We start from the raw sequence: 12,667 nt of genomic DNA on the forward strand, positions 1-12,667 counted from the left end.
CAAAATCACGGCAATTTAAAGAAATGTTTAAGGATAAAATTGTAAATTTGAACTTAAGTAATTACCATGAAAATAGGATCCAAATTTTCTCTCTCAATCATCATTGATTTCTACAAGCAATATGCTTTTTTGTCACGAAATGTAAGAATAGTCATTTTCTTTGTTTCCGTCAAACATCTTGAGAATTTAATCTTATTTTTTAATTTAATATTAGTATATTTGTAAACAGAAGTGTCTTTAACCGTTTGTATTTTTCGTTTCTTAAAATAATCAGATTCTGCTTGGAGTAATAATAAACACAAGTGATTATAAATAAGTGATTATTTAACAAAATGGCAGATACAAACACGACCAAATTTTTAGTGGAATTCAAGGTTGTTCACTGATGCAACCATGAACACAGTGATATAATAAGAAAGTTTGATCCATCGACCAGGTAAATTCACTGACAACTTAGTAAATTCAGCTATAATGATAGAGTTTGATAATTACATGCATAGAAGGGCACTGAAAGGCGCATTTAGATTGCTACAGGGTCGTTGATCACACCCAAGAAATCATCTTTTATGGTTCCTATGCAGAACTGTAAAAGAAAAAAAAAGGTAATGCACGGTATTAATAAATGAGCACCAGAAGACATTGGAACCTAAAAGTTCAAATGTACATATATCCAAAGAAAAAAGGCGAATTAATTTCTGTACTTGACTACTTGTGCAGGAGTACCGTCAAGCAAGTGCATGCACAAACTATCAAATTCTTGAAGATATATCTTCATACAGCATACAAGATAATCATGATAGGAACAATAGTAAGACATGCAACACCAAAAAAGGTGCTACAATATCATAATTTTCTCAGTGCATACAGTAACTCAAGAATTTTGGAGGATTTATGATGATAATTATTTTCTCTCGTCATACAAGTGTGTGTTCTGCATCTTACTAATAAAGTAAAACTGCATCTTGCTTTTATGATATACACAAACCGCTACTGATAAGCCAGTGACTATCACATGAGATAAACGTTAAAATAGCATGAACTTAAAAGGCTCTTCTCTGAGGAACTAATAATAGCAAAGAGAGCTATAAACAAAAGCTGAATCTGATATATTGCTATTAACAGCTTTTATATCCTATTATTTGATTTTTTCAAAGCAATATTTGGCATAAAGCTGGTGGGGCTTAACAGCATTCATATAAACAAAGTAAAAGATGTAATATATACTCATAAAAACAAAGTAAATGATGTAATATATATGACATATGACATACAATTTCGGTAGCATCCACTCGAGTCCCAATTATCTTTAGTCTCACTTCACTATCTTTCTGAATCTTAACCTGCAAAAACCCAATTGATTACCAAAAACATTAAAGAGAAAAACATGTAATGAATCAACAAAAGAAAAACACAGCTTGCTCTCTTCTTTCCAATAAAAGGATATAAATGATACGTACTGATCCATCTGAAGTAGTGTAATTTGGCATGTCACCAGACTGGAACTCCATATCATCTGGAATCAACTGATAGGGAAAAAATGGTCTTAACAAATGAAAATATATTAAAAGGTACGAGTTGAAGCGTATCCTATTACAAAATAGGCTACTTGATAGAAACCAGAAAATTAGCAGTAGTTTATTGATAGAACCCTAATTCCCAATTGGGGATTAGGGGGAAGATACATGAGAGAGATACCAAACACCCTCTCTAACCCTAGAAAGAGAACCACTTCTCTTCTCTTTCTAAACCCAATTCCTAACTGAATACAAAGATACCCCTAACTCTCTAATGTCTGTTATTTATAGGCTAAATGCCTCAACAACATTCTAACTAACTCACTAAGTATAACTAACTAACTAACTAACCCCAAACCTTGAGTTCCTATCACTACTTATATTTAATAACCTTTTAGAAAAGGTCCCTTTTAAAAGGTACGAGTTGAAGCGTATCCAGGAAGTGTACAAAACGAAGAACAATAATAACCTTTTAGATATTACTGTATACCATTAAGATTATAAAGACCATTTCTCAAAGGTTATGAAAGATAAAAAACCTTACATGGTTTGAGACGAAGATTTGAACAGGTCCAGCTTCAGCAAAAAATCCCATCTGTACAGACAGAACTCAACAATTATAACTATATCCAGTTATCTACACATGGCAGTTAGACAGCTAAATTACTCTAAAGACAAAGGAAACATATAAACCTTATTCACCATGGTAACAACAGCTTCTAAGATCTCTCCCTTAAATGGTCTGAAGACGACACATTGGTACTTAACCGGAAATGTCACGAACCCTGTACCATCACGAATTAACCCTTTTCCAACATTTTCTATCCCTGTAACCGCCACCACAAATCCATGCCGACCACTACATAATATTTGAAAATCCATATGTTACATCCTACCCATGTCCAAACGCTAAATACTTTCCTCCCGTTTGAATTACATACTGTTCATATCAAATGCACAGATGAAGTTATCATGATAAACATATATAACTAGGGAGGGCATGTTGATCATCCCCCAACCCCCCCCCCCCTCCCAAAAAAAAACAAACCCCTTTATGTATGTTGAAATTAGAGATATATATTATAAATAGTTGAAGAAACACAAAGCAAAAGCAATACTGGATAACAAGAAGTCCTGTCAGTGGGTCAGGAAAGGAGCTCTGCACTCTCAACTAAGAGGGATTAGAGTCCTTGTTAGCCCTGGGGCTTTGGGGTTTCATTACTATTTTGGTGGCCTCTTATTTGAATAACAAATGTTTCTATCCAGGTAACCTTCAAGCTGCACTTCTATTTTATTGTTCTTATTTAATAGATAACCAAAAACAGAACTGAGAGCGAAATCAAAGACAATTGAGCACTCATTCTTCAAGTTGCAATCTATTAACTTTCTCATATTTAAGAATCCTGAAAACTAATCATTCTGCAAGAACCAGTAAATCCTAACAGCCAAATAATAGAGGAATACGGACAAAAGAGTATATTTTTCTTTGGTATTTTCAGAATTAAAGACTGATACATTTAAATTAGAAAAATAAGACACACGAAGGAAATCCTTCTTACAAGGGAAAATCTCTTCCAAGGGTGAAACCCTTTTACAATACTCACTACTCCAATCACGCTCTAACCTAAGGAAGGTAATCCAATTTATAATAACTAATCCTAATAACGATAAACTTAACCGCTAAGAGAGAAGATTGACTAAAAAAATAAGCGATAACTCCTAAATTAAAACATACTCTTAATCTAAAAGATAACCCAACCAATATAATAGATCAACTCCTAAAATAAAATATGAACTCCTAAAATAAACTAAACCTAGATATTTAGAATCCTAACAATACTCCCCTCAAAAAATCAACCATGTCCTCAAGGTTGGAAGCTAATAAAATTCGACAAGCTTCATTGTAGGAAGTCTCACATTGGCTAGAGATATGACATAGACAACCTTTATTAAGGGTAGAGAAACCCTCAACTCTAGATCTAGCTTTTGCGTTGAGTTAGGTCTCCCATATTTTAATATGGTATTAGAGCTTATCCTAGATCCGTGGAGACCTCCCATATTTGGGCCACCCGCAGATGTCAAATCCTGCAAATTCCACGCTCCAGATGTTCAGGGCGTGAGGGGGTGTTTTAGAAGTCTCACTTTGGCTAGAGATATGACATAAATAGCCTTTACTATAAAGGGTAGAGAAACCTGTAACTCTAGAGCTAGCTTTTGGGTTGAGTTAGGCCTCCCAAATTCTAATAGCAGACGAAATCATCTCCTCCAAGAACCCATTGTAGGCGGCAAAGAGTAAATGCCTAACTCAGCAAGTGCACAAGTTTCCATGTCCGACGACATTGGAGGAGGTCGCTTGGACAACATGGTAAAAGCCCATAGTACCATCAATGATATGAGCAATGGGCTCACCACTGATGAAACATCCGAGTATATGGCAGAACCCGAGGATACATGGACAAACACATTGACTTTGGGAACGCGAAAATGGATAATCGTGGCTAGTATTCCGGTGGAAAAAGAAGACCATCCAAAGCAGGAGGTGAAGCTTGATTATGGCAGAGAGCAACAAGAAGGAACAACTAATTTACTTAAACTATAATTTCATAATCAACGAAATCATTAGATGTTAAACTCGTGTTCCCCAATTATAGAAAATAAAAATAAAAATTGCATGTCCTATTCTTTTCCATTTTCATCACATTTTCTAGGAATAAGAAAAATACTAAAGTAATCACCTGCAAGTTCCTTCCACATCTTTCATTAGCTTGGCAACAAGATTATCACGAAGATTACGGCCAAAGTAACGTGGGTGCAGCTGCATGTTCCGTTCCAGCACTATGTGGAAAAACATTTTCTTGAGTCACCTTTATGCCCCAACAAGGACAATTACTTCTGGTCAAAAAATAAAAAATAAGAATAGTTTAATTAAAACAAAAAACTCAAACACATACATTAGAAAACAGCAATAAAGTGACTTTAATTCTTCCTGAAATATTAAATTTCCCCAGATAGTTAAACATGAAAAACCTAAAAAAGACGGATAAAAAATATAGAAATAAACAAATCCATTCTGCTTTAAAGAAATAGAAATAAAGTACATGGCCTAAACCATATCGGCCACGATGACAAAGTAGGAAGCGATGCGACATGTCGTCGCAAGAGGTAGCCGCGACACGATGGGACGCCGAGATTGTGTCGGGATCACGTGCGATCAACAACCTAGGATATGACTATGTTTTCACTTCCCCATATAAAATCCTAGTGCAAAGTAAGAAATAATTGAAATACCAATTCCGAATTTGGAAGAATTGTCCAAGACTCTTTGTGGACTCCTATGGACTTTTTTTGAAAGAAACATCTTTCTTTTACAACTAATATATTTGAAATTTTGAAGATACACAAGAAAGATATGTCAATTTCAACCATTAATTGAAATCAGGATCCCAACCCCCCCTCCACCTTTGCCACAGATACAAGAAAGACTTTTGTGTTGCCACAATGGTTATCATCACTATAAAGTATAAAGTAGAAGGAGAAGTATAATTTAATATCCTCTTGATGACCCTCCTATTGCTCTTCATAACGGTAAACCATTCCACTCTTAATCCCCATCCCATTCATAACTTTCTAAGTTATCACCGATTATCTACTTCCAATTGTGCCTTTGTGTCTGCCTTGTCTTCTGTTACTATACCTCAAACTGTTCAGGAAGTGCTTTCCCATCCTGAATGGAGATAGGCTATGCTTGATGAGATGACTACCTTGGAGGCCAATCATACGTGGACACTTCTTCCACTTCCCCAAGGTAAATCTACAGTTGGATGTCTATGAGTCTTTACAAATAAGGTTGGCCCTGATGGACAGGTGGACCGCTTAAAAAGCCCGACTGGTTGCCAAAGGGTACACTCAAATCTATAGTCTCGATTATTGTGACAACTTCTGTTAGGACCCGAAAATCCTAACGTGGTGAAACGTAAGGGAAAAATATAATAAAGGCTAATATTTTTGTATTTTCTGAATGAGAACTGATATTATTGAAATAAAAAGGATAAATAGGAACTGGGAGGTTGGGTCCTCTACAGAACCGGGAGGCTGGTTCCTCCAAAGGGCTGGTTCCCTTACAAACTCAATAATCTAATCCATAACTCTAACCTAAGGAGGGCACTCCTATTTATAATAACTAATCCTAATATCAATAACTTAATCCCTAAGAAATACAGAAGATATACTACTAGAATAAGAGATAACATCCTAATATAAAAGATACTATAGAGATAGATTCCTAAATTAAATCCTAATATAATTAATCCTAACAACTTCTCTCCCATTGCTAAGATGACATCTGCTCGTTTGTTTTTAGCTATAGCTAATTAGCTATCATTCGACATTGGCCGCTGTATCAACTTGATATTGAGAAACTCTTTCTTGCTTGGTGACCAGGAGGAGGAGATTTATATGGAGCAACCACCTGTGTTTATCGCTCAGGGGGACTTAGGTAAGGCTTGTCAATTGAAGAAACCTTTATTGTGGTGTGCGTGGACGATATTGTCATTACAGATGATGATCAAAAGGGCACTAGGGAGTTGAAACAACACTTGTTCAAGCATTTCCAAACTAAAGATCTTGGTCAGCTACAATACTCTCGTGGGATTGATGTGGCTCAATCAAAAGTAAGTATCGTTATCTCTCAAAGAAAATAAGTTCTTGATATTCAAGAAGAAATTAGAATGCTTGATTTTAAACCTACCAACACACCTACGGATCCCATGTGAAGTTTCTTCCTAATCAAGGGAAGCCATATCATGATCCAGGGAGGGACTAGAAGTTAGTTGAGAAGTTGAATTATCTTACAATGACTAGACCTGCATAGCCTTTACAATCAGTGCTGTGAGTCAGTTTCTTAATTCACCGTGTGATAGTCATTAGAATGCAGTCATTCAGATCCTAAGATATATTAAAGGATCACCTGGAAAGGGGCTTGTTTACACGGACGAGGGTCATGCAAATGACATTGGATATGCTAATGGGCAAGTGAAGTTAACGATAGGAGGTGCACTGCATGTTATTGTGTTCTTATTGGAGGAAATCTAATTTCCTGGAAAAGCAAGAAGCAAATTGTGACGTGTGAATGCTACGTGTGAATTTTTGTGGTTAAAGCACTTGCTCCAGGAGTTGAAGTTTTGTGAGATAGGGCCTGTAGAGTTTTCATGAGGGGCCAAACATAGAGGTAAATTGTCATTTCATCAGGGAGAAGATCCTCTCAAGCATAATTAAGACTTCCTATGTTCACTCTAAGGATCAGCTTGCAGTATGTTAACCAAGTCTTTGCGGGGTTCTAGGATAACATATATATGTAACAAGCCGGATGCATTTGATATTTATCCTCCAACTTGTGGGGGTGTTGAATATGTTATTTAGATTAAGTTTGTTATTAGTCTTATTTCATAAAAATAGAGATAAGATTTGTTATATAATATATAGTTTCACTATTTTAGATTAGTATCTAATACGATAGAGTTAGATTTAGATAGATTTAGTTTTTTATCTCTTGGTTACATCTATAAATTGTACAAGTCTATTGATGAAATAGACAAAATATTACACCGGATTCAAGTGCACAAATGTGAGAGACGTCAAAAGGGAGACCTAAGAACCAAACCTGACTTGAGACGTCAAAACAAGGCCAACACAGAGGACCCAAAAACCAAACCTTGTTGAAACACAAAGAGGACCGGCGAGAACAAAGCAGTAGAGAGAGACATCAAAGGGAGATGTCAAAAACAGCAGACCCAACGATCAAAATGGATCAGAAAAAGAAGTGGAAGACTGGGCGATCAAAACCGTGGTGGCAGAACGGCCGAAAACCTTTGGGAAGGTAGAGTGTGAACTTCCCACGCCGGCGAGCAGCAGTTGCTGCAGCAGCGTGTGGGCAGATGGGCGATGGTGAAATTCGGACAAGTGGAAGATCGGCGGCATCTACTTCCAATGGTGGTGGTCGTGAAGTCACCTGGCCGCAGGAAAAAAATGTGTCCCCATTAACAGTGGCATCTAGAATCCTAAACCAAATCGGAAAAAAAAAAGGCTACTAGCTCTGGATACCAACTAGAATATGGTGAAATATTTTTGTGTATTTCATCAATAGACTTGTACAATTTACAGATATAACAAAGAGATAAAAAAAAATTGAATCTATCTAAATCTTACTCTATCTTAATAGATACTAATCTAAGATAGAGAAACTATATACCAAACCTTATCTCTATGAGATAACACTAATAATATTCAACACCCTCCACCTCATCCAAATTGAGATTGAACTGGTTTTCACTCTGTCATCTACACATGTGAGGAACTGCACCAGCCACAGAGCCTATGAAAGTAGATGTGTCTATGTTTCCTAGCATTTATTTTCCTGTTCTCAAGTTATTTCTGAAGCAAAATTATCACTTAAAAAAGAGAAGAACTGGTTCAGCAATGAAGGTCATGGCTAATGATCAAACTATTGTTATTTTATACCACTACAATAATTCAAAAACACCATTATCTTTGTTTTATAAGATAGCAAATTAAAGGAACCGTGACTACAAATCTAACTTGAACTAAGATCTTTGATGGGTGCTGAATACCTGAACTCACTAAAACAATGAAAAGAAATTCTAAAGCTAAGATCAGATATATAGCATAACTAAAGCCTAAAATCAATTAACAAGAAAGATCAGGGATCCAAAACAAAACAAAATTAAATTCGTCCTCAAGAAATTTGGCAGTAGACATCTTTGTATACAGATGATAGAACACAAAGAGTATAGTATACAGAACGTGGACTCACCAGCGGCGAGGCTGAGACTTGAAACGGTGGGACGGCGAGGTCTGGCAGTGGCGGCGCGGTTCTCTTTCTCTTCCTATTCCTCTGCTCTCATTGAACCAACGTTGAACAGAAAGGGCTGAGGTCAAACGCATATATGAGGTAATGAAGTTAATCTTCTCTCGAAAGAGACATCAATACTCATCTATGGGGTGGGTAGCTCACATGGTCGAGTTAAGGATAATTACAGTTACTCCCTCAGTTCTTTATAAACGGTCTACTTTAAAGAAATTGTACTAATTTACAGACAACTAACATTTGTTTATAAAAAAAACTAAGTGAGTAGTAATTGAGTAGGCATCTACCCATAAATTCTTGACGGAATTAACCATTAACTAGATGTTTATATAGTTCAAAGTTGGTAATATAACTAGTGTTTCTTAGCGGTGCGTTGAATTTTGTTAGGCATGTATGTTCATATCATAATTGATAAATTGAAATTTTGAAATTAATATTGTCAACTTTTTTACCTACTACAATCAAGAGGCTAAAAAAATATGAGCGCACAACAAAATAAAACCACAACGAATATCACAAAACTTTTACAAACTTTACACCTATAATTATTTTTAAAATTATGAAAAAGTACATATATTATGTAAAATTTATTTTGGCTTAAATGCATTTGTTGCCCCTGATGTATCGCCAATGTGCAAAAGACAACCCAACTCTATTTTTGTCGACGTTTGTACCCTCAATATTTTGAGAAAGTATAACGAATGCCCCTCCGTCAGATTTGACGTTAAAAAACTAACGGAGGGGCTGACGTGGCTTTTCTATTTTATTTTTCTTTTATTTCTTAAATGACACATCATTAAATAAAAATCAGAAACTTCAAAAGGGGTGGGGGAGATTCGAACCCAGGACTTGAATGTGGCAAAACACACACTTTACCAGTTAAGCTACTCAAACAATTAATAATGTTACGAACAAAAATTTATTTATATCATGTTTATTCATCAAAATACATAAACCCATACAGTTCTCACTATTTCGTATTCATCTTCATCCAAACACCACATGGCTTGATTCTGCAAACACCATAGACATAGTACTGAAACTCTGGATAACTGGTCTCATGAAATCTAAGTAACTTTTTTAATACAACCCAAAAACTTCTGAATTACTGGTTCCATATATGCAAGGTTTTTGGATGAAAAAGAAGAGATTAATTCCATGCATATATAATGTAATCTAATACTAATATTATTTAAAGCATGAACATAAATAACAACAGCAAATTAACCATGGCAATTTTTACTTTATGGTACAACAACCATTCTTCACCATGAAAGCTAATTTCTTCGAAAGGGATTCCTCTGAGCATATCCCTGTAACGGAGAAAGAGTCCATCCTCTGCAACTTCAGCTGCTTCTTAAACCTGTTGATGAAATCATCAGCTCTCGCATCCACCTCCTCATCTTCTCCCCACGACGTCGTCTTACCCTTCCCAATCGCCGTCGCCGGCCTCCGCCGCTCCACTGCCCCTTCCTCCTCTTCCCTCTCGCCTGAATTCACCCTCTCACTCGCCGATTTCATCATCTCCACATGACCCGGGTCCGGACCCGAATCCTCTCCCTCTCGATGCATCGATCCTGATCTGTACTGACGCGAGAAGCTCATGGATCGAACCCGCTCTAACACCGAAGGAGCCCGAACACGTGTCGACACAACCGGATCGGGTTGGATGTGCTTTGTTTCTGAAACTGCAAGTGCAGGTTGAGATTGGAAGAGGGAAAATTTAAACGAGGTGTCTCTCTAGTAGCAAGGAGGGTGTGCGAACGAGTTGGGGCTGAGCGGACTTGGACTCGGGCGGAGATTGAAGGACCTGACTCGCTCTATTTGTTCTGTGCTAGATTGTGGTGTTTGGATGAAGATGAATAGAAATAGTGAGAACTGTTAGGGTTTATGTATTTTGATGAATAAACATGATATAAATAATTTTTTGTTCGTAACATTATTAATTGTTTGAGTAGCTTAACTGGTAAAGTGTGTGTTTTGCCACATTCAAGTCCTGGGTTCGAATCTCCCCCCACCCCTTTTGAAGTTTCTGATTTTTATTTAATGATGTGTCATTTAAGAAATAAAAGAAAAATAAAATAGAAAAGCCACGTCAGCCCCTCCGTTAGTTTTTTAACGTCAAATCTGACGGAGGGGCATTCGTTATACTTTCTCAAAATATTGAGGGTACAAACGTCGACAAAAATAGACTTGGGTTGTCTTTTGCACATTGGCGATACATCAGGGGCAACAAATGCATTTAAGCCATTTATTTTCTATTAGGTTTAACAATGAAAGTATTTCTTAAAATGTTCTTTCTCATTGGAGAATTTAACTCCTATAATACTTTGTGCAAAAAATTAAAGTAGACTATATTGTCATGTAGTACAAAATTAACATTATTCCAATAAAATCTTACTAACATTTATTTTTATTTTTATGTATAAATATATTCATGTAAAATGCTCCACCCCGTAGGAAATTTTAACCTTAAAATTATAAATCATCAATTACATTACCGTTATCAATTCTTCAAAGTAAGGAAAAAAATTCATTTTCTCAAAAAAATTGGAAAGGCAAGAAAATCTCACCTCTCATTTCCACACCTTGAGAACCTTCCATATAATCTCATAGATGCAAAATAAAAAAATATGATGTCAAAACATTCCAACTGAATTAAAAAAAAATCCCCCAAGCTAACAAAAATCTGATGTCAAAACATTTCAATTGATTACAACCAAATAAAGCAGTAAAATAAGTGCAAAAATTTAAATACCGAAAAAATTCATCTCCCCATTCCTGCAAATATGCACATTCAACAAATTATGAGTCCTTCTCTGGATCTGAATCATTATAAAAGTTCAAAATAAAATGAGCTTTAGACAAAAGCAACACTGGTAGACAAAAATTCATATAAAAAAAGGATAAAATAACAGGGAAGGAGAAAAAAAAACAGAATTGGGAAAAACGTGTAAGGCGGAAAAAAATTTATTTTCTAAGAAAATTTGAAAAGGTAAGAAAATCTCACCTCTCATTTCAATCGCGGCAAATCGCGCCGTCGCGGCCCCTCCCCGCGATTCTGAAACAATCGTGTCGCGACGAATTTAATTGATTTGATCCGCGGCCAAAATTGCAGTCAATCACACCAGATCGTGGCGCGACAGTGAGAAGTGAAGGGGAACTCACGGAAAACCTAAATTGCCCTTGAAATTTTACAATTAGGTTAAACTTTGAGGGTACTTTTGTGATTTCGCTTCTGAATAAATGAAACACGCGTTTCATCTCACTATTCATCTTCTTCTTTCTTCTGCGACCAGAACCCATGGTCACTATGCGACCTCTCTCAGCCACTGTCGATCAGCACCCATGGCCACAACCCGATCTCCAACAGCACCGTCCAACTTCCGGCGAACACTATGCGATGGCTTTTAGCCTATCTCTGGCGACCACTCCCCCTGTTTCCCTTTGGCCTCTCATCTGCTCTGATTTTTTTAAATCGTTTTATTCCTCTATTTTTCTTTCCTTTCTTTTCCTCTTTATTTTTCTATTCTCAATCATTTCATTTTGTTACCTTTCAGTTCTCTCCTCTTCCAGCAGGGCATCCTCCTCCTCTCTTCTCTGTCATTTCATTATGTTATGAATTTTAAGTTACATTTATATTTTTTTTAGTAATTATATGTATATACTATTAAACTACAAATTATATATGAAAAATAACAATAGCGGTCATCCCGCTATGCGCTATCCCGCTATCCTACTTTTAGGGTCGGCCGCTACGTGCCGCTATCCAGGATTGACTACTATGAGTAGTGATGAACCCAACAGAAAAAAAAAATCCATTAGAAGTGATGAACATTTGAGTTTTGGAGGAGCCAAGGAAGGGTGCTTTGTGCATGGCTTTTACAGTTTCAAATTGGAGTTAGGATGAAAGGACATGGATTATAATTAAACTAAAGCACAAAAGCACACTAGGTGAGTAAACAAGGTGTAATGGTAATTTAAATTCGGTTTTGATCTTTAAAAAGAAAATTAATTCGACCACTTCACTGGTGATTAATTACTTTTAATTATTGAATGAAAACTCAATGGAAGAAACAAATGTGTTTGATGACTTAACTCAAGCGAAAAAATTATCTTGAGGAAACTACTGACAACTTATTTTTCTCTTGTCCTCAAGCAATGTTGATTTGGTCTCGGTGCTTTAAATGGGTGGATTTATCCACTGCTCTTCCAAGCAGTAGTCGTTTGCATCTGCTTCAACATGAAATTCAATGCCTCAATTTGAAAA

At 36.3% G+C, this 12,667-nt stretch overlaps 1 protein-coding gene across 4 annotated transcripts; it reads right to left on the bottom strand.

Annotated features, from left to right (window-relative positions):
- Positions 1 to 303: 303 nt before the first annotated feature.
- LOC130737485 (DNA-directed RNA polymerase II subunit RPB7) lies at positions 304 to 8,503 on the bottom strand. 4 transcript variants are annotated; one of them, XM_057589268.1, is made up of 8 exons: positions 8,344 to 8,483; positions 7,174 to 7,521; positions 4,250 to 4,406; positions 2,208 to 2,373; positions 2,059 to 2,109; positions 1,458 to 1,523; positions 1,272 to 1,340; positions 304 to 583 (listed from the first exon to the last, which is right to left on the bottom strand). In XM_057589268.1, exons 3-8 carry the CDS (start codon positions 4,363 to 4,365, stop codon positions 521 to 523), a joined length of 531 nt encoding a protein of 176 aa, XP_057445251.1. In that variant the 5' UTR covers positions 4,366 to 4,406; positions 7,174 to 7,521; positions 8,344 to 8,483; the 3' UTR covers positions 304 to 520. The 4 variants fall into 4 exon arrangements, with proteins under 4 accessions (XP_057445251.1, XP_057445252.1, XP_057445249.1 ...); XM_057589269.1 differs by lacking the exon at positions 7,174 to 7,521 and having other exon boundaries at positions 2,217 to 2,373; positions 8,344 to 8,503; XM_057589266.1 differs by lacking the exon at positions 7,174 to 7,521 and having other exon boundaries at positions 8,344 to 8,503.
- Positions 8,504 to 12,667: the final 4,164 nt, after the last annotated feature.

This window comes from Lotus japonicus, chromosome 2 (assembly GCF_012489685.1).
Source record: "Lotus japonicus ecotype B-129 chromosome 2, LjGifu_v1.2".
NCBI lineage: Eukaryota > Viridiplantae > Streptophyta > Magnoliopsida > Fabales > Fabaceae > Lotus > Lotus japonicus.